A 24,055-nucleotide genomic window follows, 5' to 3' on the forward strand; every position below is an offset into this window, starting at 1 on the left:
AAAGTACAAAACAGACCAAAAACATATATAATCAGAAAATAAAAAATAATTTGATACAACTAAGATTAAATATGTATTTTATTCCTATCTGGGTAGCTCATTTGATCCATTAACAGAAAAAAGCTTTGAACTGACCCACAAAGCAAAACCTCTCTCTATGTGGTCGCCAAGATGTATTTGTATTTCAGAAAATATAAAAAATTTTTAAAGAAATGAAAAATTAATGGATAGGATAAGGTTCAAAAAATGTGAACTATAATCCTTTATTTGGGTAACGTAGCAGACTTTGGCCCTAAAGAATATAAAAAAGTAATTTTACTCTTGTAAAAGATACAAGTCAAAATGAAGAAAGCAGGTTTATATATGTTCCCAATATTAAAGCAGCAACATTAATGAGAAATAATAGGAAATAAAAGGAGAAATAGACACAAACAATAATAGGAAATTTAAACTTCTTTCTCCCAGTCTGAGAGAACAAGAAAACAAAAATAAACAAGGAGCCTGACCAGGCGGTGGCGCAGTGGATAGAGCGTCGCCTGGGATGCAGAGGACCTGGGTTCGAGATCCCGAGGTCGCCAGCTTGAGCGCAGGCTCATCTGGTTTGAGCAAAAGCCTACCAGCTTGAACCCAAAGTCGCTGGGTCCAACAAGGGGTTCCTCGGTCTGCTGGAGGCCCGTGGTCAAGGCACATATGAGAAAGCAATCAATGAACAACTAAGGTGTTGCAACGCGCAATGAAAAATTAATGATTGATGCTTCTCATCTCTCTTCGTTCCTGTCTGTCTGTCCCCGTCTATCCCTCTCTCTGACTCACTCTCTGTCTCTGTAAAAAATAAAAAAATAAAATTTAAAAAAATTTTATTAAAAAAATAATAAATAAGGAATTAAAAGATCTAAACAACATAATCAAAATGGTAGTGCTGATGGATATTCATTTAACTCTACCCAAATAATTGAATATGCCTTATTTTTAAATACAGATTGAACTTTTGCATAAACTGACTACATATTAGGCTAAAAAAATACCTCAACAAATTCTAAAAGTAGAACACATTTTCTGATTAACACAATAAAATGAGAAATGTATAACAAAATCAGAAAATTAAAAAAAAGATCTTCAATCTGAAAAGTTAAGTTGCTCCACATTTAGGTAATAAGGGAAATATAGTAAAAATACTATATATCAATATATAGCCAAACAATAGTCAGAAAATTCATTGTTTTAAATCCTTAAGAAAAAATTCAAAGTAAATGAGTTACTAATAAAGCTCCAAAAGTTAGAAAAACAACTAAATTAACTGATGAAAAGTAGATGGGAAAAAAATATAAAGCTAGAAGCAGAAATTAAAAACAGAAAGCCAGAGAACTGAAAAAAAGTTTGAAAAGCTCTTTTGCTGAGGGCGGGTGGAGGAAGAAACCAGTTGATTAAACTATTACTTCTAATCAAGAGTAAAAATAAAAAGGGCAAAGCACAAACATACAAAATAAGAAATGGGAGTAAACCACCAAAATAGACCAAATTTCAAAAACTAAGAAACTACTTTATAAAACTGTATCCAAATAAATATAGATAAAATTATATTCTATTATGCTATGACTTACCAAAACTGAACCCAGAGAACCTAAATAGATTTGTTTGCACAATATAAATGGAAGAAGTTTTAATAAAGCCACCTATCAAACAAAATAAAACACACAGGCCACAATAGATTACAGGGGAACTTGTATCAAATCTTTAAAAAGCCGGTATTTTCAATCTATGTACTCTTGCTGATCAAAGTCACCCCACTGTATTTAAGTTTCCAAAAAAAAAAACCCCAAACCCCAAAACCCCCACTACTCATTTCAATAGTATTTAAAAACTTATACAGTTTAAAAAATGAAAACTTTCCAGTCCTTAATGAAATATAATATTAATACCAAAACTTGAAACACTGCACAAAAAAAGAGAAGACTACAGATCAGATCTATCTTACTTTTGGCATTTTAATTAAAAAGGTAAAGTATTAAACAGAATCTAGCATTATTTTTAAAAAATCCAGAAATATTCATTTGGTTCAAAGTGTTTAAGAAAAAAGAACTATCATCATTAGCTCCATAAATGCTAGAAAGACATCTGAGAAAACTCAACACCCATTCCTGATTAAAAATACTTAATAAGGCCCTGGCCAGTTGGCTTAGCGGTAGAGCGTCGGCCCGGCGTGCAGGAATCCCGGGTTCGATTCCCGGCCAGGGCACACAGGAGAGGCGCCCATTTGCTTCTCCACCCCTACCCCTCTCCTTCCTCTCTGTCTCTCTCTCCCCCTCCCGCAGCGAGGCTCCACTGGAGCAAAGATGGCCTGGGTGCTGGGGATGGCTCTGTGGCCTCTGCCTCAGGCGCTAGAGTGGCTCTGGACGCAGCGTAGCGATGCCCCAGATGGGCAGAGCATCGCCCCCTGGTGGGCATGCCAGGTGGATCCCGGTCGGGCGCATGCGGGAGTCTGTCTGACTGCCTCCCCGTTTCCAGCTTCGGAAAAATGAAAATAAATAAATAAATAAATAAATAAAGTTAAAAAATACTTAATAAAATAGCAAGCAACAGATGTTCCTATAATATACATATTTGTATGCATTCTACTTAATGCAGAAGCAATGGAAACATTCCAAAAAATAATAAGATGTTCAATAATCACTAATGTTTAACACTGTCCTTGTCTTATAAAAATCCAAAGAAAGAAGTAAACCTATCATCTGTAGCTGGATTATAACCTAAAAACTTGAAGAAAATCACTTCAGTGTCAATCTGGAACACTGATGTCGCTGGTTCAAAACCCTGGGTTTGCCTGATCCAGGCACATATGGGAGTTGATACTTCCTGCTCCTCCCCACTGCTCTTTCTCTCTCTAAAAATGAATTAAAACATATTTTTTAAATGAAAAGAAAATCACTTAAAAAATTGCTATAAAAATAATGGAATTCATAAGGCAGAAAGAAATGTTAGTATATAGAAATCAAAAGCCTTCATGTATATAAACAATAACTAGTTAGAAACTATAAACCCAGCCCTGGCTGGTTGGCTCAGCGGTAGAGCGTCAGCCTGGCGTGCGGGGGACCCGGGTTCGATTCCCGGTCAGGGCACATAGGAGAAGCGCCCATTTGTTTCTCCACCCCCACCCCCTCCTTCCTCTCTGTCTCTCTCTTCCCCTCCCTCAGCGAGGCTCCCGCAGATGGCCCGGGCGCTGGGGATGGCTCCTTGGCCTCTGCCCCAGGCGCTAGAGTGGCTCTGGTTGTGGCAGAGTGACGCCCCGGAGGGGCAGAGCATCGCCCCTGGTGGGCGTGCCGGGTGGATCCCAGTCGGGCGCATGCGGGAGTCTGTCTGACTGTCTCTCCCCGTTTCCAGCTTCAGAAAAAAGCAAAAAGAAAAAAAAAAAAAAAAAAAAAAAAGAAACTATAAACCCATTTAATAGCAAAAATAAGGTTGAAAATGTCCAGAAATAACTTATGTGCAAATTTTATGTGAGGAAAACTTTAAAACATTCCTGAAGAAAACAAAAGTAATCTTAAACAAATGGAACAACGTAATACTTTCTTTAAACAGATTCAATATTTTACAGATGCCAATTTGTCTTGATTTAACTTATAAATACAAGATCTCAATATAAATAACAGCCCACACCCACTGGATCTAAACAAGGTGTGCCTGACCTGTGGTGGCGCAGTGGATAATGCGTTGACCTGGAATGCTGAGGTTGCCGGTTCAAAACCCTGGGCTTGCACAGTCAAGGCACATATGGGAGTTGAAGCTTCCTGCTCCTCCCCCCCTTCTGTCTCTCTCTCTCTCTCTCTCAATCTCTCTCTCTGTCCTCTAAAATGAATAAATAAAAATAATTTTTAAAAAATTAAAAAAAAATAAACAAGGTGTTTCTAAAGCTTATAAGGTAAAAAAAACAAGAATGGCCTAGCAAAACCTGAAACAAAAAATGAGGATAGTTCTATTATATGAATTATTGACCAATACTTTTAAGTGTTTGTGTGTGTGTAGACACACACACACATAAATTTCTACATTGCAAAAAACAAAACCAAAAGCAAGATAGTACCAAAGCCTAAAAGACAAAAGGGCATTATCTGTAATTCATATCGCAGAAAAAGAACTAATCTTAATTTAGAAAGCTCTTTCAGTAAATGAAAATACCAAACATCCAACAGAAAAAAAGGGGCAAAGGAAATAAACAGCTAACAACAACAACAAAAAAGGTGGCCCTTAAATATGTGAAAAGATGGTCAAATGGAAAACAAAAGCACATAGTGAAACTATTTCTTGCCAATCCAATTGACAAAAATGTAGTTTGACACTTGTAGAGCCAAAGGCTTAAGAAACCAGGTAGTCTCAATCATTGATGCAAAATAACTATCTGCAGCCTTGGGGGAAGGGTGGAGGGCAATCTGGCAGTAATAATCAAAATGACAAATACGTTTGTGCCCTTGACACATCAATCTTACTCCTGGAATCTATCTTAAAGAAATATCTACATACACATATATAAAATGATGTACTGAAGTGGCATATAATTAAAGACAGACATAGCACATATATCCTCTTAATAATGACATACTTCCACAAATGGCAGATGCAGCTGAAAATAATGAGGAAACTATGTTCTGATCTAGAAAGATCCAGGGATCCTTGGAGAAATGGCTGATTCCAGGTACAGGGTAAGAAATACAAGATGAGCCTAGAACATCCTGCTGTGCCAGAAAGTAAAAAAGCTATCAAAGACTAATGAATTATCAATAGGACATTTGATTTTCTATATTAAGAATTTCATCTAATGCAAAAAAATAAAAAAGTTAAAAAAAATACCAGTTGATAATCCCTAGTGAAATAAATTGTTCAGGTAACAATGATCAATAAATAGAGTAGTATTAGAAATTGAAAGGCTGATGGAAAATTTTAATGGGGAGATCAGGCCTATAGATCTCTGAACCTACTAATCATTCTTGGTATCATTAAAAAATTGGACCACTAAATACTGTGTGCCTAACATGACACAATGAAGCTCTTATAAAGTATTTTGAACAAGAACTGAAATCGAGCCTCTAGGACCAACTTTCATGTTCGGGAAATATAGGATGAAGGGACAAAGTAATGAAACCACAAAAAACAAAAACAAATCCAGGTTTTTGGATATTCTACAAGACAACTGACAACAAGCCAATGGCATTAAAATAAATATAAATAAATAAATAAATAAATATTAAAAAGGAGGCCCGGGACCACATGGTGCCAGCACGTCACATGAGCAAGTCAGGGATCTGCTACACCAGCGGTTCTCAACCTGTGGGTTGCGACCAAAACACAGGGGTCCCCTAAAGCCATCGGAAAATACATATTTCTCAACCTGTGAGTCGCGACCCCGGCGGGGGTCGAATGACCAAAACACAGGGGTCGCGACCCACAGGTTGAGAACCGCTGTGCTACACCATTTTCAACTTGGGCTTCCGCTTTGATGTGGCATGGTTCTTGACAGAGACTTCCCCCTTCATGTGGTCAAACTTGGGCATTGGCCTAGCTATCTCCCTGTCCGTGGTTGGGGCAGCATGGGGCATCTACATTACCGGCTCATTCATCATTGGGGGAGGGGTGAAGGCCCCTAGGATCAAGACCAAGCACCTGGTTAACATCATCTTCTGTGAGCTGTGGCTATCTACGGCATCATTATGGCAACTGTCATTAGCAATATGGCTGAGCCTTTCTCTGCCACTGACCCCAAAGCCACTGGTCATCGAAACTATCATGCAGACTACTCCATGTTTAGAGCTGGCCTCACTGTGGGCCTGTCTAACCTCTTCTGTGGAGTCTGCGTGGTCACTGTGGGCAGTAGAGCTAGCCTGGCTGATGCACAGAACCACAGCCTTTTTGTGAAGATTCTTATCGTGGAGATCTTTGGCAGTGCCATTGGCCTGTTTGGGGTCATCATTGCGATCCTTCAGACCTCCAGAGTGAAGATGGGTGCATAGATGATTTGTGTGGGTGGAGCCGTGCATCACCTCTTATTTATTAGTGGTTTTCCTGGGACAGCTGGAGCTATGCCCCTTTTACAGGGCTTAGTGTTCTGGGCCCTTCTTGAACTCACTTCTCGCTGCCTGACGACTTGGAGGTGCTGCCTGGCTGGATCCTCAGTGTGGGGAGGAGGTTGCTGATGACTGTGTACAGCTGTGCACCTGTGTCCCACCTCCACTTCCAACCTGGCTTCCCAGTGTTTGTGAAATAAATGTGTTTGTCTGGGTCAGAATTAATTTTTTTTAAAAAAGAAAAGAAAACAAGAGGGAAAAAAATGAGACTACTACATTTTAAAAAGGCATAATAGCCAAATGTAATGTGTGAATCTTGTTTGGATCCTGATTAAAACCAACTAACTATAAAATATTTGAAACAATGAGGGAAATTGGATTATAGTGATGGTGTAAGAAAACATCCATATTTTTAGAGGTACATACTAAATTAGGGACAAAATAACATGCTGTCTGAGATTTGATTTAAAAATACTACAGTAGAGAAAGAAATGGAGATAATTTATACAAAAGCAGAAAAATACTGACACAATTTGGATAATGGCAGTTTATAATTTCATTCTCTCTTTTATATAAGCTCAAAAATATAGGAAAACACCTAAAAATGAATGCAATCACATCAAACATCAGCAGTAGGCATATGCCAAGAGTCACCATGACCAATAGACTTCTCTTCCTATAAAGCATGTATTTCATAATAAAAATACTGACTTAGGGTTAAAAGGACAAAAGTGAGTTATAATAGAAGGTTGCTCTGATGATCATATCAAAGATTTTATATTTGCTGTAGTAGTAAATGAGCACAAGTTCTGTGTAAAGGCCTTCTAAATGAAATGTAATATAAAGGTATTCCAGTTTGTGTTAACAGACTGCTCACAAACATTAGGGGATATTTCAAAAATAAATATGAAGTGATAAAATATCCCCTAATGTTTGCGAGCAGTATATATGTTCAAATTTTACCTCAAGACACCAGCACATATAGTTATACATGAAATGTTCATATACATATTACACACAAACAGGCCACACAGAAATCAACTACGCAATACAACATATGGTTTTAGTTCCCTTACCATCAATATTAAGCATCATTTTCCACATGGCAGGCCGAACAGATTGATGGAATCCAAACCATACTTCCCTGCCCCCTCCCAGAGGGTGGTCATATCCTTCTGGAGCGGAGAAAAAGGAACGCCCCACAGGCGTATATCTACAAAAGTTAAAATGGCATGTTCAATTCTTTTCTTCCTATGTAAGTGTTTAAATCCGCAGACCAAATAGGTGACTCTAGAGCCCAGAACTTAAATTACCATAATGAATCCTTATCATTATAAATATATGAAATTAAACATTTTCCAAATTTGTGAAAGCAAAAACCAGCCAGTCTAAATGAAGAAATTGTCAGCATCCTTCCCTGAAATTCTCTATTGTTACAACTAATGTTAGTTTGAATAAGAATAAATTTTATTTAAAATACTTCCTTAAAAATAGATTCAAAAAAGTTAACAGTTCCTATCTCAGAAAATGCTAGGATAAATAATTATTGATTAAAAATCTATTTCTATAAATGTGTTTGTAAGACAATATTTTTTCTTTAAAAAGACAGCCTATTTGCCTGGCCTGTGGTGGCACAGTGGATACAGCGTCAACCTGGAATGCTGAGGTTGCTGGTTTGAAACCCTGGGCTTGCCTGGTCAAGGCACATACAACAAGCAGTAATGAACTAAAGTGAAGCAACTATGAGTTGGTACTTCTCATTCCCCAGCTCCTCCCTCCCCTGTAAAATCAACAAATAAAATCTTAAAAAAAAATGATAGCCTATGTAATCCTATATATATATAAGCACAGATACACATATATTCATGTGAGGTACCAATATGATTAAAACAACAGCAACTTCTGGCCCTGGCCAGTTGGCTCAGCAGTAGAGCATCAGCCCGGCATGTGGAAGTCCTGAGTTCGATTCCCAGCCGGGGCACACAGAAGCGTCCATATGCTTCTCCACCCTTCCCTCTCTCCTTCCTCTCTGTCTCTCTCTTCCCCTCCCACAGCCAAGGCTCCATTGGAGCAAAGTTGGCCCAGGAGCTGAGGATGGCTCTGTGGCCTCCACCTCAGGCACTGGTTGCAACAGAGCAATGGCCCAGATGGGCAGAGCATCGCCCCATGGTGGGTATACCGGGTGGATCCCGGTCGGGCACATGCGGGAGTCTGTCTCTCTGCCTCCCTGCTTCTCACTTCAGAAAAATTTTAAAATAAATAAATAAATAAACAAAAAAACCCAACAGCAACTTTTTAACTTACTTTTATTTATGAATTAAATTTAATGGGGTGGCACTGATCAATAATAGTACACAGGTTTCAGGTAAACATTTCTATAGCATTTGGACTGTGGACTGCAAAAATTTATAACCTTACAAAACTATATATATGTACATATACAACTTTAAGATTTTATTTATTGATTTTACAAAGGGAGGAGCAAGAAGTATCAACTCATAGTTGCTTCATTATAGTTGTTCATCAATTGCTTGTCATAGGTGCCCTGACTCAGCAAGCCCAGTGTTTCAAACTGGCGACTTTAGCATTCCAGGTTGACGCTTTATTCACCGTGCCACCATAGTCAAGGCAACAACAGCAATTTTAACACGATTTGATACTATTGTATAAACAATAAAATTACTTTTAAAACAAAGTGATTTAACTACAGAAATATATCTGAAAATGTATCAGTTACTCAAGGTTTATAGCTCTTAGAAGAGTTAGAGATTTTTCTAAAAAATATTCGTTAGAATAGCTAAATTAATAAGGTGCGTTTACTTTCAAAGGTCAGAGAATTTTCTGCAACTTACATCTGTAAATGAACTTGAATGCATGCTATTTTCATCTCAAATAATCAAAATATACACCACCTGAAGGTTAACCAAAGGAGGCCTGCACAATAAATTTTCACACTTAAAATCTAAAGATGAAAAAAAGCCAGAAGCACCCACTTCATGGAGGGCAGATGTCGTAGCACCACATCAACAGCATGGACAGGATTAGTGCTGATTGGCTTGTCTAATTCCAGTGGCTCAGGCAAGGTCCGTCCTGTCAGTACTTCATGTAGTAGGTGCCAACTCACCCGAGAGACAAACTTGATTGACACTTTGAAAGGTCGATCTTTTCCACCTTCCCCAGGTAAAGTAACATCTAAATCTACCTGTTGATGGGAAAAGAGTCATCTGGTAAACGTTGAAAAAGATAAATACAATTATTTTTTAAGTTTAACTTTCAAATATGTATATTTAAGAGAAAACAAGGCAAATATAAAAATAAAACTAAACATTAAATCAAGAGACTAAAATTTAATTAAGTTTTTTATGTCAGCATTGTTTGTCATTGCAAAATATTGGAAACTACCTAAATGCCCAAACATGTAGGCAGCTATAAAAAAGGATGAGTAAGATCTCCTGAAAGTTTTATGGAATAATTTCCAACCTATACTGTTAAATGAAAAAAAGCAAAGTACAGAAGATTACAAATTGTATGCTATCTTTTATGTGAGAAAAAAGGGGAAAATGGAAAAATCTTTATGTATCTGCTTATCTATGCAAAAAGAGACACAGGAAGCATAAACAAGAAACAAAGAAATTTGCTCCTTTGAAAGGATGGAAAGAAACAAAAGAAGAAATAAAAAAAAAGAATTAACAATTCAGAATGTATTTTTCAGTATAGTTTTGACTTTTAGAAGTATGTTAAATAAAGTTCTATATATTAAAAATTAAAAATAAAGCTGACAAGGCTGGAGAGAAAATCTAAAACTTAATATAAACAATCAAATGAAACCAAATGCATTTCAAATAAATAATATAACCACATCAAAAGAAAAACAAAAAACAAACAAAAACACTAATGCAAGTAACTTGTCTTTTTTCTTCTTTTCAAAGTGAGAGGAGGAGAGACAGAGAGACAACTCAGAATGTACCCAGACTGGGATCCACCTGGCAACCCCCATCTGGGGCCATGCTTGCAAGGGCGCTATTTTAGCACCTGAGGTGGAGGCTTCACAGAGCCATCTTCAGTGCCTGAGCCAATGCACTCAAACCAACTGAACCATGGCTGCAGGAGGGGAAGAGTGTGAGAGAGAGAGAAAAGGGGGAGGGGTGAAGAAGCATACGGTCACTTCTCATGTGTGCCCTGACTGAGGATCAAGCCTGGGGTGTCGATACATAAGGCTGATGCTCTATCCATTGAGCAAACTGGCCAGGGCCAATAACCTATGGAATGTGAGGAAATATTTGCAAATCATGTATCTGATAAGAACAGGTAAAGAGCCCTGGCCAGTTGGTTGAGTGGTAGAGCGTCGGCCTGGCACGTGGAAGTTCCGGGTTCAATTTCCGGTCAGTGCTCACAGGTGAAGCAACCATCTGCTCCTCCCTCTATCTCCTCCCACAGTCATGGCTTGAATGGTTCTAGCAAGTTGGCCCTGGGTGCTGAGGATGGCTCCATAGCCTCCCCTCAGGCACTGAAATAGCTCAGTTGCCAAGCAACAGAGCAGTGGCCCCAGATGGGTAGAGCATCGCCCTGTAGGGAGTTTACCAGGTGGATCCTGGTCCCTGGTCGGGGCACATATGAGAGTCTATCTCTCTGCCTCCTTACCTCCTCACCTCTCACTTAATAAAAAAAAAAAAGAAAAATATATAAAGAATTCCTAAAACTTAACCACCAAACAACCTAATTAAAAAATGGGCAAAGAATTTGAATACATGTTTCTCCAAAGAAGATACACAAGTGGCCCAAAAGCACATGAAAAGATGCTCAACACCACTAAAAATTAGGAAAATGCAAATCAAAACCACAAACAGGTATCACTTCATACACATTAGAATGGCGACCATGAACAAAACAGAAAACATCAAGTGTTGAAAGGGGTATAGAGAATTTAGGACCCTTGTATACTCTTGGTGGGAATGTAAAACAGTACAGTTGCTGTGAAAAACAGTACGGTGATTTCACAAAACATTAAAAATAATTACCATTTATATGATCCAGCAACTCCACTTTTGGGTATATGAACAAAGGGACTGAAAGCAGGGACCAGAACAGATATTTGTACACCCATGTTTATAGCAGCATTATTTGAAATAGCCAAAGGTATCTATCATATATGGACAAACAACAAAATGTGGTGTACACACACAAACACAATGAGATATTTTGCAGCCTTTAAAAGGAAGGAAAATCCATACACACATGACAACAAAGATGAACCTTGAGGATATTATGCTAAGTGAAATAAGCTAGTCACAGAAAGATGGCATATAATTTCACTCATATGAGGTACTGGGAGTGTTAAAATTCACAGAGACAGAAAGTAGAACAGTGGTTGCCAGGGGCTGAGGGCAGGGGAAAACAGGAAGTTAATGTTAAATGGGTACATAGTTTCCATTTTTTTTTTTGTATTTTTCTTAAGTTGGAAATGGGGAGGCAGTCAGACAGACTCCCGCATGCGCCCGACCAGGATCCACCTGGCATGCCCACCAGGGGGCGATGCTCTGCCCATCTGGGGCGTCACTCTGCCGCAATCAGAGCCACTCTAGCGCCTGAGGCAGAGGCCACAGAGCCATCCTCAGCGCCTGGGCAAACTCCGCTCCAGGCCGATGCTCTACCACTGAGCCAACCAACCAGGGCCAGTTTCCATTTTCTAAGATAAAAAGAGTAGTGGAAATGGACTGTTGTGACAGTTGTGAATGTAGTTAAAGCCACAGAACTGTTCTTAAAAAATGGCTCAGATGGTAAATTTTATGTTATATGTATTTTACCACAATTTCAGCCTAGCCTGTGGTAGCGCAGTGGATCAAGCATCGATCTGGAATGCTGAGGATGCTGGTTCGAAACCCTGGGCTTGCCCTGTCAAGGCACATACTAGAAAGCAATCAATGAACAACCGAAGCGAAGCAACTGTTGATATTTCTCCCTACTCCACCTCTCTCTCTCCTCTCCCTGTAAAATCAATAAATAAAATCTTTTTCTTTTTTTTTGTGACAGAGAAAGAGAGACAGACAGATAGGAAGGGAGAGAGATGAGAATCATCAGTTCTTTGTTGTGGCACCTTAGTTGTTCATTAATTGCTTTTTCACATGTGCCTTGACCGAGGTGTAGGGGGGACTACAGCAAAGCGAGTGACCCCTTGCTCAAGCCAGAGACCTTGGGCTCAAGCCGGTGACTTCGGGGTTTCGAACCTGGGTCTGCTGCATCCCAGTCTGACTCTCTATCCACTGTGCCACTGCCAGGTCAGCAATGAAGACTTTTTTTTTTTTAAGTTATCTCCCCACAAGAACAAAGAGAAAAATAGTAACTTTCAGGAGAAACCTAGAAGATACCAATTTAACCAAGTGATCAAAGTTAACATCACTATTAATGGAACAGATACATACTATGTGCTTCTTGATATGATACACCGATAAGAATACTTAATGTAATATCCCTGCCAAAAATGCTTAATCAAAATCTAATAAAGAGAACGTACCTGAGGAATAGTCTAAACTTTAACTTGCCTACCATTTTCAAACATGCTAATGCCACGAAAGAAAGAAAAAGAGGCTAGAGAATTGTTCCAGAATAAAGGAAACTAGAAAGATATGCTATCTAAATATAAATATAAACTTGGACTTGATTTTTTACTAAAGGAGAAAAAATGCTATAGAACATCATTGGAACAAATGACGAGATTGGAATATGGGTTGTTGATGAGACAGAAGTATCATATATCAATGTAAAATTTAGTGAAGTTGATAACTGTATTACGGTTTTTATTTTTCTTCTTAAGAAATACATATTAAAAAGCATGATGTATGTAATCTACTTTTGAATGATTCAGAAAAAAAAATAAGTCTGTCTTGAACTGTGGTGGCATCGACCTGGAATGCTAAGGTCACCAGTTCAAAACCCTGGGCTTGACCCTGGCCGGTTGGCTCAGCGGTAGAGCATCGGCCTGGCGTGCGGGGGACCCGGGTTCGATTCCCGGCCAGGGCACATAGGAGAGGTGCCCATTTGCTTCTCCACTCCCCCCTTCCTCTCTGTCTCTCTCTTCCCCTCCCGCAGCCAAGGCTCCATTGGAGCAAAGATGGTCCGGGCGCTGGGGATGGCTCCTTGGCCTCTGCCCCAGGCGCTAGAGTGGCTCTGGTCGCGACAGAGCGATGCCCCGGAGGGGCAGAGCATCGCCCCTGGTGGGCGTGCCGGGTGGATCTCGGTCGGGCGCATGCGGGAGTCTGTCTGTCTCTCCCTATTTCCAGCTTCAGAAAAATACAAAAAACAAACAAACAAACAAAAAAACCCTGGGCTTGCCGGGTCAAGGGACATATAAGAAGCAACTATAGGTTGATGCTTTCCACTCCTACCCACGCCTCCAAAAATCAATAAATACAATTTTTTTTTTTTAATTAAGTGAGAGGCAGGAAGGCAAACAAACTCCCACATGTGCTTCAACCAGGATACACCTGGCAAGCCCCCTATAGGGCATTGCTCTCTGTCCATCTGGGGCCAATGCTCTGTTGCTTGGCAACCAAGCTATTTTAGCACCTGAGGCAAAACCATGGAGCCATCCTCAGTGCCTAGGGCCAACTTACTTGAACCTTTTGAGCCATGGCTGCGGGAAAAGAAAAAGAGAGAGAAAGAGAGAGAAAAGGGGGGAGGGGGAAGCAGATGGTTGCTTCTGTGTGCCCTGACTGGGAATCAAACCCAGGACTTCCACAGGCCAGGCCAATGCTCTACTGCTGAGCCAACCAGCCAGGGGAAAATATAATCTTTAAAAAAGTGGCAAATGTTAAGAACTCTAATGAGTTTTGGTAAAGAGTACACATGAGTTTTCTACATGAATCTTACTTTTCTGTAAGTTTGAAATTATTTCAAAATAGCCTGACTAGGTAGTGGCGCAGTGGATAGAGAGTTGACCTGGGATGCCAAGGACCCATGTTCAAAACCCTGAGGCTACCAGTTTGAGCACAGGCTCATCAATTTGAGCATGGGGTCGCCAACTTGAGTGTGGGATCACAGTCATGACCCTATGGTTGTTGGCTTGAGCCCAAAGTTCACTGGCTTGAGCCCAAGGTCACTGGTTTGAGCAAGGTTGTCACTGGGTTGGCTGGAACCCCCAGGTAAAGGCACATATGAGAAGCAATCAATGAACAACTAAAGTGCCACAATTATGAGTTGATGCTTCCTATTTCTCTTGGTAAAAAAGTTATTTCAAAATAAAAAGTTAAAAAGATAAATGATGCACACACATACATGGACTGAAATAAATTGATAATAAATGCATTTAAAAGGAGACACTGTAAAAGTACAGCTTTAAAAAAAAAAAGGAATGCCTATCTTACCCCAGTAGATGCCACAGGAAGTGGATTGGCTGTGTAAAGGCTTCTTTTTCCATCATAAACTGGTCTACGATCCCCAAATATAGTTACTTTAAAATGCTGAACCATTGAATCCACAACTTCCCTAGAAAAGGAAAAAAATACATTCATATAATCCTCTACATGATGAAATTTAAAAATTTAAGGTATTTTCTTACACTATTTAATGTTATCAAAACTCTAAAAGACAATTATGCATGATAAAGGTTTTGCTTTCAGGACCAAGGCTCAGGATACCAGAAAGAGATGACATGAATTTCAGACACACACTCACACAAATAGAAGAATGAATTCAGTGAATTAATCATTCTGGGCCACAGGTGACCTGCAAAATATCGTATATTAACCTTCTGAAGTGATTAAAAAATCTCTTTCATCATCTCTAAACACTATGTGACACACTCACCTCTCTGTTAAAAAATTTGATGCTCTTTCCTCTGTGCTCAAATAGCATTTAGTATATATATATTTCTTAGATTCCATTGTATTATAGTTATTACAAACTTTTACTAGACTTTGAAATCCTTTTCCTTTTTTTGGATTTTTCTGAAGTGAGAAGTGGGAAGGCAGAGAGACAGACTCCCACATGCGCCCAACCCGGATCCACCAGCATGCCCACCAGGGGGTGATGCCCTGCCCATCTGGGGCACTGCTCCCTCGCAACCAGAGCCATTCTAGCGCCTGAGGTGGAGGCCATGGAGCCATCCTCAGTGCCCGGGGCCAACTTTGCTCCAGTGGAGCCTTGGCACAGGAGGGGAAGAGAAAGAGAGAAAGAAGAGGGGGAAGGGTGGAGAAGCAGATGGACGCTTCTCCTGTGTGCCCTGGCTAGGAATCAAACCCGGGACTTCCACACGCCAGGCTGACATTCTACCACTGATCCAACTGGCCAAAGCCCTCTGCTAGGCTTTTAAAATCAATTCACATTGTTGTGGGACATTTAGTACATTGTTTATGATTGATGCAAAGTACTCCACGTATTGTTTACTTATGCAGCAATGTAGAACTCAGAGTATCTTGAACTGCTAACTGCCAAAAACAATGCTGCAATACAGTATGTCCTGTGTCCCCCTATGAACCTGTGTGAGAATTAATCTCTGTATATACCCAGGAACAGAACTGTTAGGTCTAAGTGAATTTTATCAACTAAATGATGAAGAACTGCCAAAATGCTCTCCAGAATGGCTTCACAAATCTATACTCCTGAAGGTTCCTATTTTGCTACATCCCAGACAAGATTTGGCATTATCTAGCTTTGCATTCTCATTTTTGCTAGCCTAGCAGGTAAAACTATTTTCTTTTTGAGAGCGCGAGAGAGAGACAAAAAGACAGGAATGAAGAGAGATGAGAAGCATCAACTTATACTTGCAGCACCTTAGTTGTTCATCGATTGCTTTTATATGTGCCTTGACCAGAGGGCTTCAGGCAAGCCAGTGACGCCTGCTCAAGCCAGCGCCTTTCGGCTCAAGCTAGCAACCTCAGGGTTTCAAACCTGAGTCCTCAGCACTAACCACTGCACCACCACCCAGGCCTGGAGGATAAAACTAAAAGCTTTAGACTTTTTGTTTCTTTTTTTAGATTTTATTTATTTATTTTACAGAGAGAAGAGTGGAGGGGGGGGCAAGAAGTATCAACTTATAGGTGTTTCACTCTTGCTGTTCATTGGTTGCTAGTTGTATGTGCCTCGACAAGGCAAGTCCAGGGTTTTGAACCGGTGACCTCAATGTTCCAGGTCAGCGCTCTATCCACTAAGCCACCACAGGCCAGGCTAATTCAGATTTTTCTGATTGTAATGACTTTGAGCATCCCTTCCTTCATGTGTCTGTTTCTTTTTTTGTGAATTTCTTATTTCCTCTGCTCACTTATATGTTGGGGTCCCAATCTTCTTGTTGAATTAAAGTAGATTTTTAGTATTCTTGGTATTAATACATTAACAGATTTAGTTATTTCAAATATTTTCCCCCAAATGTTATCTGCTTGTTAAAAATGTCCATGTATTTGTTGAAATGAAATTCTCTTTTAAAAAGTACTTATTTAAAATTTTTTTAACTCATTTATTCATTTTAGAGAGGAGAGAGAGAGAGAGAAAGAGAAGGAGGGGAGGAACAGGAAGCATCAACTCCCATATGTGTCCTGACCAGGCAAGCCCAGGGTTTTGAACCAGTGACCTCAGCATTCCAGGTTGATGTTTTATCCACTGTGCCACGACAGGTCAGGCCTTTTTTTTTTCCTAAGAGAGAAGCGGGGGTGGGGGGTGGGGGGGATGGGGTAGGGAGAGACAGACAGACTCCCGCATACGCCCAACTGGGATCCATCTGGCATGCCCACCATGGGGCGATGCTCAGCCCATCTGGGGTGTTGCTTACCGAAGCCATTCTAGCGCCTAAGGCAGAGGCCATGGAGCCATCCTCAGTGCCCGGGCCAGCTTTGCTCCCATGGAGCCTTGACTGTGGGAGGGGAAGAGAAAGACAGAGAGGAAGGAGAGGAAGAAGGGTGGAGAAGCAGACGGGCGCTTCTCCTGTGTGCCCTGGCTGGGAATTAAAACCAGGACTTCCACACACTGGGCTGACGCTCTACTGCTGAGCCAACCAGCCAGGGCCTTTTTTTGTTTGTTTAAGTGACAGGAATGGAGATAGGGAGACACACTCCTGCATGTGCCCTGACCAGGATCCACCCCACAACCCCAGTTGCGGCTGATGCTTGAATCAACCAAGCTATCCTCAGTGCTTGGGGCTGATGCTTGACCCAGTCAAGCCACTGGTTGCCAAGAGGGGGAAAGAGAGAAATAAGAGAGGGAGGGGAAGAAGCAGATGGTCACTTCTCTTGTGTACCATGACTGGGGGTCAACCCAAGACACCTGCATGTTGGGCCAATGCTCTATCCACTGAGCCAACCAGCTAGGGCTGAAATTAAACTCTTAATGTTGTATTATCAAACTTAATTTTTTTATCTTATGGTTTCATGCTTTTGAGGTTTTAAGAAATATTTTGCTAAAACTAAGTCACAAAAATGCATTGTGTTTTATTAACTTTATAATTTTATTTTGGCTATTAATCCACTTTATAAAAACAAGTGTTTTATAAGGACTCAATTTTATTATTTCTCTATGTAGTGAGCCAGTTTTCCCATACCTTATACTAAACAGTCTATATACTTACTAACCAATTTATAAACCTATTTTTACCTTAAATTCTTACATATAAATGAATCTTGCTCTGAGTTCTCTATATTGTCCCAGAGGTCTATTTGTCAGTATCATATGTTTTCATGATTACTCGAGTTTTATTATGTTGTAATGTGGAGCATCCTTTTCTATTTCTCAGTTAACTTGGACATTCATGGAAACTTTTACTCAAAACAAACTTCTAAGGTCCTCCCTCACACCCCCAAACTTATCATATCAATACCATAAGCAAAAGAAACTAAATGTCTTACATTTAATGAATAATCAAAAATTATCTGCTGGTTAAAAAACCCCAAATGATACATACTTGGGAGATATGACTAGTATGCTAAAAACAAATTAGTTGTGATAAAAGCTACTGACAAACTGTAAAAATGAATTCAATGAATATGAAGTGTAATAAAGGCAGTTTATAAAATCTAAACACTTCTGTTTGAAAAGTTCAACTGGGCCCTGGCTGGTTGGCTAAGCAGTAGAGCATCAGCCGGGCGTGTGGAAGTACCAGGCTTGATTCCGGGTCAGGACACACAGGAGAAGCGCCCATCTGCTTCTCCACCCCTCCCCGTCTCCTTCCTCTCCATCTCTCTCTTCCCCTCCCATGGCCAAAGGCTCCACTGGAGCAAAGTTGGCCCCAGCACTCAGGACAGCTCCATGGCCTCTGCCTCAGGCTCTAGAGCAGCTCCAGCCACAGTAGAGCAATGCCCCAGATGGGCAGAGCATCACCTCCTAGTGGGCATGCCTGGTGGATCCTGGTCAGATGTATGCAGGAGTCTGACTACCTCCCTACTTTCAACTTCGGGGAAAAAAGGTCCAACTGCAATAAGAACAAGTTAGAGCACCTGAACTTACCTACTGCTCTTGTGGAAAGGGTCTTTGAGTGATTGACTACAAATGTAGAATGAGCTAATGGTATTATGCATCTTCCTCAACATTAAAGAACTCAGGTTGCAGCCCTGGCCAGTTGGCTCAGTGGTAGAGTATAGGCCTGGCGTGTGGATGTTCTGGGTTTGATTCCCAGTCAGGGCCCATCTGCTTCTCCATCCCTCCCCCTCTTGCTTCTCTCTCTCCCCCTCTGTCTCATTCTTCCCCTCCTGCAGCCATGGCTCGAATGGAGCAAGCTGGTCCTTGGGCTCTGAGGATGGCTCCATGGCCTCCACCTCAGGCACTAAGAGCTCAGTTGCTGAGCTACAGAGCAATTCCCCAGATGGGCAGAGCATCGCCCCCTAGTGGGCTTGCCGGGTCAATCCTAGTTGGGGCACATGTGGGATTCTGTTTCTGGCTTTCCTCCTCTCATTGAATTAAAACAAAAAAAAAGAACTTAGGTTGCATATATTTAAGTACCTAGTACAAGGTGGGTAAACATTCCATCATATATTACATAGGTCATTTCACATTCTCGAATGCTCCCTTCAATTTGGAAAAATTTAAGACCTTAAAAAATTAAATATAACCGGAAGGTAATCTTTTTTTAGTGATTTTTTTTTTTTTTGGTATTTTTCTGAAGCTGGAAACGGGGAGAGACAGTCAGACAGACTCCCGCATGCGCCCGACCAGGATCCACCCGGCACGCCCACCAGGGGGCGACGCTCTGCCCCTCCAGGGCGTCGCTCTGCCGCAACCAGAGCCACTCCAGTGCCTGGGGCAAAGGCCAAGGAGCCATCCCCAGCGCCCGGGCCATCTTTGCTCCAATGGAGCCTCGGCTGCGGGAGGGGAAGAGAGAGACAGAGAGGAGGAAGGGGATGGGGGGGTGGAGAAGCAAATGGGCACTTCTCCTATGTGTCCTGGCCGGAAACCGAACCCAGGTCCCCCGCATGCCAGGCCAATGCTGTACCGCTAAGCCAACCGGCAGGGCCCAGAAGGTAATCTTGATTGAAACTCATGCAATATGAGTAAAAATAAATCAAGCTAAAGGACTTGTAGTCTGGAATAGAAAGATTCAAAGGTAATTATAGACACCTTTAGCTATTTTGATGGACTGTCACGCACAAAACTGAGTAGAAAATTTCTTTTGTATGGAACAACAGAACTAGGACAAATAGTTGGAAAAAAAAAAGGAGCTAGATTTTGGAACAATAATTTCTAACATTTTCTAATTACCAGAGTTATTTACAAGTGGATTATACTATATATTAAAGTACTGAAGTTCATCTTTGCCGGACTGTTTAACAAGCAGTTATGACACGGAAGATACCAATTAGAAGACTGAAATGAACAATCTTTGCAATCTCCTCTAACAGTAAAATTTTTTTTTTTTTTGTATTTTTCTGAAGCTGGAAACGGGGAGAGACAGTCAGACAGACTCCAGCATGCACCCGACCGGGATCCACCCGGCACGCCCACCAGGGGCGACGCTCTGCCGCGACCAGAGCCACTCTAGCGCCTGGGGCAGAGGCCAGGAGCCATCCCCAGCGCCCGGGCCATCTTTGCTCCAATGGAGCCTTGGCTGCAGGAGGGGAAGAGAGAGACAGAGAGGAAGGAGGGGGGGGGGTGGAGAAGCAGATGGGCGCTTCTCCTATGTGCCCTGGCCGGGAATCAAACCCGGGTCCCCCGCACGCCAGGCTGACGCTCTACCACTGAGCCAACCGGCCAGGGCCAACAGTAAAATTTTAATTACAAGAATACCAAACAATAAAGCACTGCAGATTTTATCTTGGCATCAGATATAGAAACTTGTTTATGAATTACACTAAACACTGATTTGAACTTAAGCCTTCAGAGCCTTAACAGAATGGTGTTAGAATTCTATATATAACTGGGCAATTTTAACACTAAACTGCTTTGAGTTCATAACTGCCAAAACATACATTTCAAAGGAAATCAGTTTTTATGAGGACCATCATTTATGTCTCTTCACTTTAACTTCTCACTAATAGGATGTAATTAATTGATACATTTAGACTTTCAATAAAACTTTAGTAAGCAAGTTAACAAAGTGACAAATCTAGGCACATCAAATTTTCATTTCTTATCTCAAAAGATACTGTGGCAAAGGGTAGTTTATTAGAAATGTTCATCAGGCAGGCATGTGCAAATAGAGATAAAACTCTCTCAAACAGTAATTTACCTAGTCATCCAGTCAGCTTAGTAGCAAAGGAGCTCACCGCATTATGAAGAAAGTTTGAATGGGTAAAAAAGCCAATTTGTGAAAACTTTAAAATATGTATATGGTAACACAGATACATATTTTAAAGTTCTGGGGAACAGACAGATACAAGTTTTTAGTCCCATTCTGCCATTAGTTGTTATGAAAGTCACTTGGCCTCTCTGAGGTTAGTTCCTTTATCAATAAAAATGGGAAACAACCAAAAAGCCCTTCAACAGAAGGCTGGATAAAGAAGATGTAGTACATATACACTATAGAATACTACTCAGTCATAAGAAATGACGACATCGGATCATTTACAACAACATGGATGGACCTTGATAACATTATACTGAGTGAAATAAGTAAATCAGAAAAAACTAAGAACTGTATGATTTCATATATAGGGGGACACAAAACTGAGACTCATGGACATGGACAAGAGTGTGGTGGTTACCAGGGGGAGGGGAAGGGAGGAGAGGGAGGGGATGGGGGGAGGGGTGGGGCACAAAGAAAACCAGATAGAAGGTGACGGAAGACAATTTGACTTTGGGTGATGGGCATACAACATAATCAAATGTCAAAATGACCTGGAGATGTTTTCTCTGAATCTATGTACCCTAATTAATCAATGTCACTCTGTTAAAATTAATTGTCTAAATAAAAAAGGAATGTTAATTTTTTAAAAAATGGGGTATGTGCCACATCTTCTTTATCCAGATATATATATATATATTCTTTTTTTTTTACAGTGATTAAAGCCTTTAAGCAAACTCTTGGCCACTACAGCAAGAATCTATAAAAGAGTGGTGTCCTTAACATGTTCACCAAGTCTAAGTTGGCACCATCACCATGCCAAATCCCTGAAAAATGCAACTCAACCCCAGTTCAGTCTGTTAGGAGTTGTCACAAAGAGCAGGAGTCCAGGAAAAGTCCACATGGCACTGGAATTGTTGTCACAATTCTATACTTTGCAGCTCACGTCCAAGTCCCAATGACCGCTGCTTCTAGCTGGTAATGATTCAGGTAGCCATAAGAAATGATGACATCGGATCATTTACAACAAAATGGTGGGATCTTGATAACATTATACGGAGTGAAATAAGTAAATCAGAACAAACCAAGAACTGCATGATTCCATACATTGGTGGGACATAAAAACGAGACTAAGAGACATGGAAAAGAGTGTGGTAGTTACAGAGGGCGGGGGGAGGGAAGGAGGGAGACCGGGAGGGGAGGGAGAGGGGCACAAAGAAAACTAGATATAAGGTGACAGAGGACAATCTGACTTTGGGTGATGGGTATGCAACATAATTGAATGACAGGATAACCTGGACATGTTTTCTTTGAATATATGTACCCTGATTTATTGATGTCACCCCATTAAAATTAATAAAAATTTATTTATTAAAAAAAAAAGATAAAAAGTATGAACAATAAACTGGCAATAAATACAAAAAAAATGGGATAATAGTCTGTGGCTGTTACAAGGACCAAATGGGATATTTGTGAAAGTACTTTTCTGGGGGGGTAGTAAATATGTCTGATGTTATTTTTATATAAAATTTTAAGCATAATTATTTCAGAAAAATACCTCAAGATTTACACTGAAGTCTTCCCAAACAATAAACAGATACATTACAATGTAGCAGCATCAAATACAGAAATTAATTTTAAAAAAGAATTGATAATTAACAGAAACTATAAAGTGAATATTCTCCATATTGTGGTTGTGTACATTGTTAAGCTAGCTTCTTAGCTTATAATAAGAAGTAAAACCACAATCACCAAAATACATAAAATTATAACTTTCAAAGTATACTTAAGAAAGCAATTTGGGAAAGAAAATCTGAGTAAATAAGGATAAGAACTTCTAACCAATCTTTAGTGGTTTCCTTTTACTAATAACTTTAATCTGAAGAGGAATAAATTCTTGCAGAGTATAATATAATGCATTTTTAGAACATCAGGGTAAAATTCTAAAATCCCTAAGACTAGCTGGCAATTACTACTACCAAAATGAAACCAACCTGGTTATATTACGTCTTACAAAGGGCTGCAGCCTACCTCAAGTATCTTTTTACCCCAACCACCATTTCCTATATTCTGGTTTCAAGTCTTTTGATTCTATCATGTTCAGATGCTCAGACTGTAAAGTAAAATTTATTTATTTTGTTTTTTCTATGCCTTGTATGTTTATTGTTCCTGTTAGTCCATTATTACCTTCTTTTGTGAGTGATTTCTTTTTCTAGTGTACGCCTTAGGCTCCCCTCTCATTTTCTTTTCTGTACATTTTATTTATTTATTATTGAGTTTACTGGGGAGAAATTAATAAAACCATACATGTTTCAAGTGCACAACTCTACAACACATCATCTGCATACTGTACTTTGTGCTCACCATCTAAAATCAAGTTTCGTTTGGCCACTATTTATCCCCACTTTGCCCTCTTCCACCTCCACCTAACCTGCTTTCCCTCTGACTGTTGTCTTTTTTTTTCTTAATCCCTTCACCCTTTTCACCCAGCCCTCCCAATCCCACTCTCCTCCAACAGTTGTCACAGACAGTAAAGTCAAATTTAACACTGGTTTCAGTAAGTTCTACTTTACCTCCTTACTCATAAACATAGGGGAGGGAAACCTTAATGTAAAAAAAGAAGAAATTATTTTTCTGTTTATTGTAACTAAAAGGTTATAAAGACTCATCTGCATCTCATTTTTAGGTACCTCTTAATACTCTGTTTCCATAAGGTAGAATTGGAATTATTCTAGAGTACAGGAGAAGACCTGAAATAATACTTCCCCCAAAGTGATTACACACATTTGTTTAGTATTCAAAGCTACAATAAATTAACCTGTCACAATAAAGACAGAAAGAAGGAAGACTACTAAGGTATAACAAGATGCTAAAATCACCCAGACGTTTATAAAACAACTACAATGCTGTCAGTCTTTTTGTATCCTTCTAAGCACTACTTTATTTCATAACTTTGTAGTAAGTAGAAGAGAAGGTAGCCAATGAATACTTTTGCATCATAAAGTTTAAAAGATACAGAGTAGAAAAGAAATGGATTATATTTTAGGTCAAATTTTTAATACTTTATAATATAAAATCTGTAGTACACCAGACCATTTTACTATTATCTATCTTCATAGTCATTTCATGAGTGTGAATTCTTTCATAATCTTATATAACCATGCAGCTTATCTAGTGAAGTAAACATTTCTAACATTCACAAATAACTGACAGATTACTTTAGACTGAGAAATTTTAAACTCAGTCTGGTTTACACTAACAACTCTCCCCTAGAACATTTCTCCCTGTGGCCACCACTGACTTCTTA

The 24,055-nt window shown here is 40.0% G+C and overlaps 1 protein-coding gene and 1 pseudogene across 1 annotated transcript in view; one reads left to right on the forward strand and one right to left on the reverse strand.

The window, feature by feature from the left end:
- The window catches only part of AGO3 (argonaute RISC catalytic component 3), a 136,032-nt gene that overhangs the window by 82,917 nt on the left and 29,060 nt on the right, over positions 1 to 24,055 (reverse strand). Inside the window, exons 3-5 of the mRNA XM_066269661.1 lie at positions 14,414 to 14,534; positions 9,047 to 9,255; positions 7,130 to 7,266 (exon numbers count right to left, since the gene is read on the reverse strand). Of these exons, the coding sequence (XP_066125758.1) occupies positions 7,130 to 7,266; positions 9,047 to 9,255; positions 14,414 to 14,534 (467 nt within the window). The remainder of the gene's footprint in view (positions 1 to 7,129; positions 7,267 to 9,046; positions 9,256 to 14,413; positions 14,535 to 24,055) is intronic.
- LOC136329141 (V-type proton ATPase 21 kDa proteolipid subunit c'' pseudogene) lies at positions 5,458 to 6,226 on the forward strand (annotated as a pseudogene).

Source organism: Saccopteryx bilineata, chromosome 3 (assembly GCF_036850765.1).
Source record: "Saccopteryx bilineata isolate mSacBil1 chromosome 3, mSacBil1_pri_phased_curated, whole genome shotgun sequence".
NCBI lineage: Eukaryota > Metazoa > Chordata > Mammalia > Chiroptera > Emballonuridae > Saccopteryx > Saccopteryx bilineata.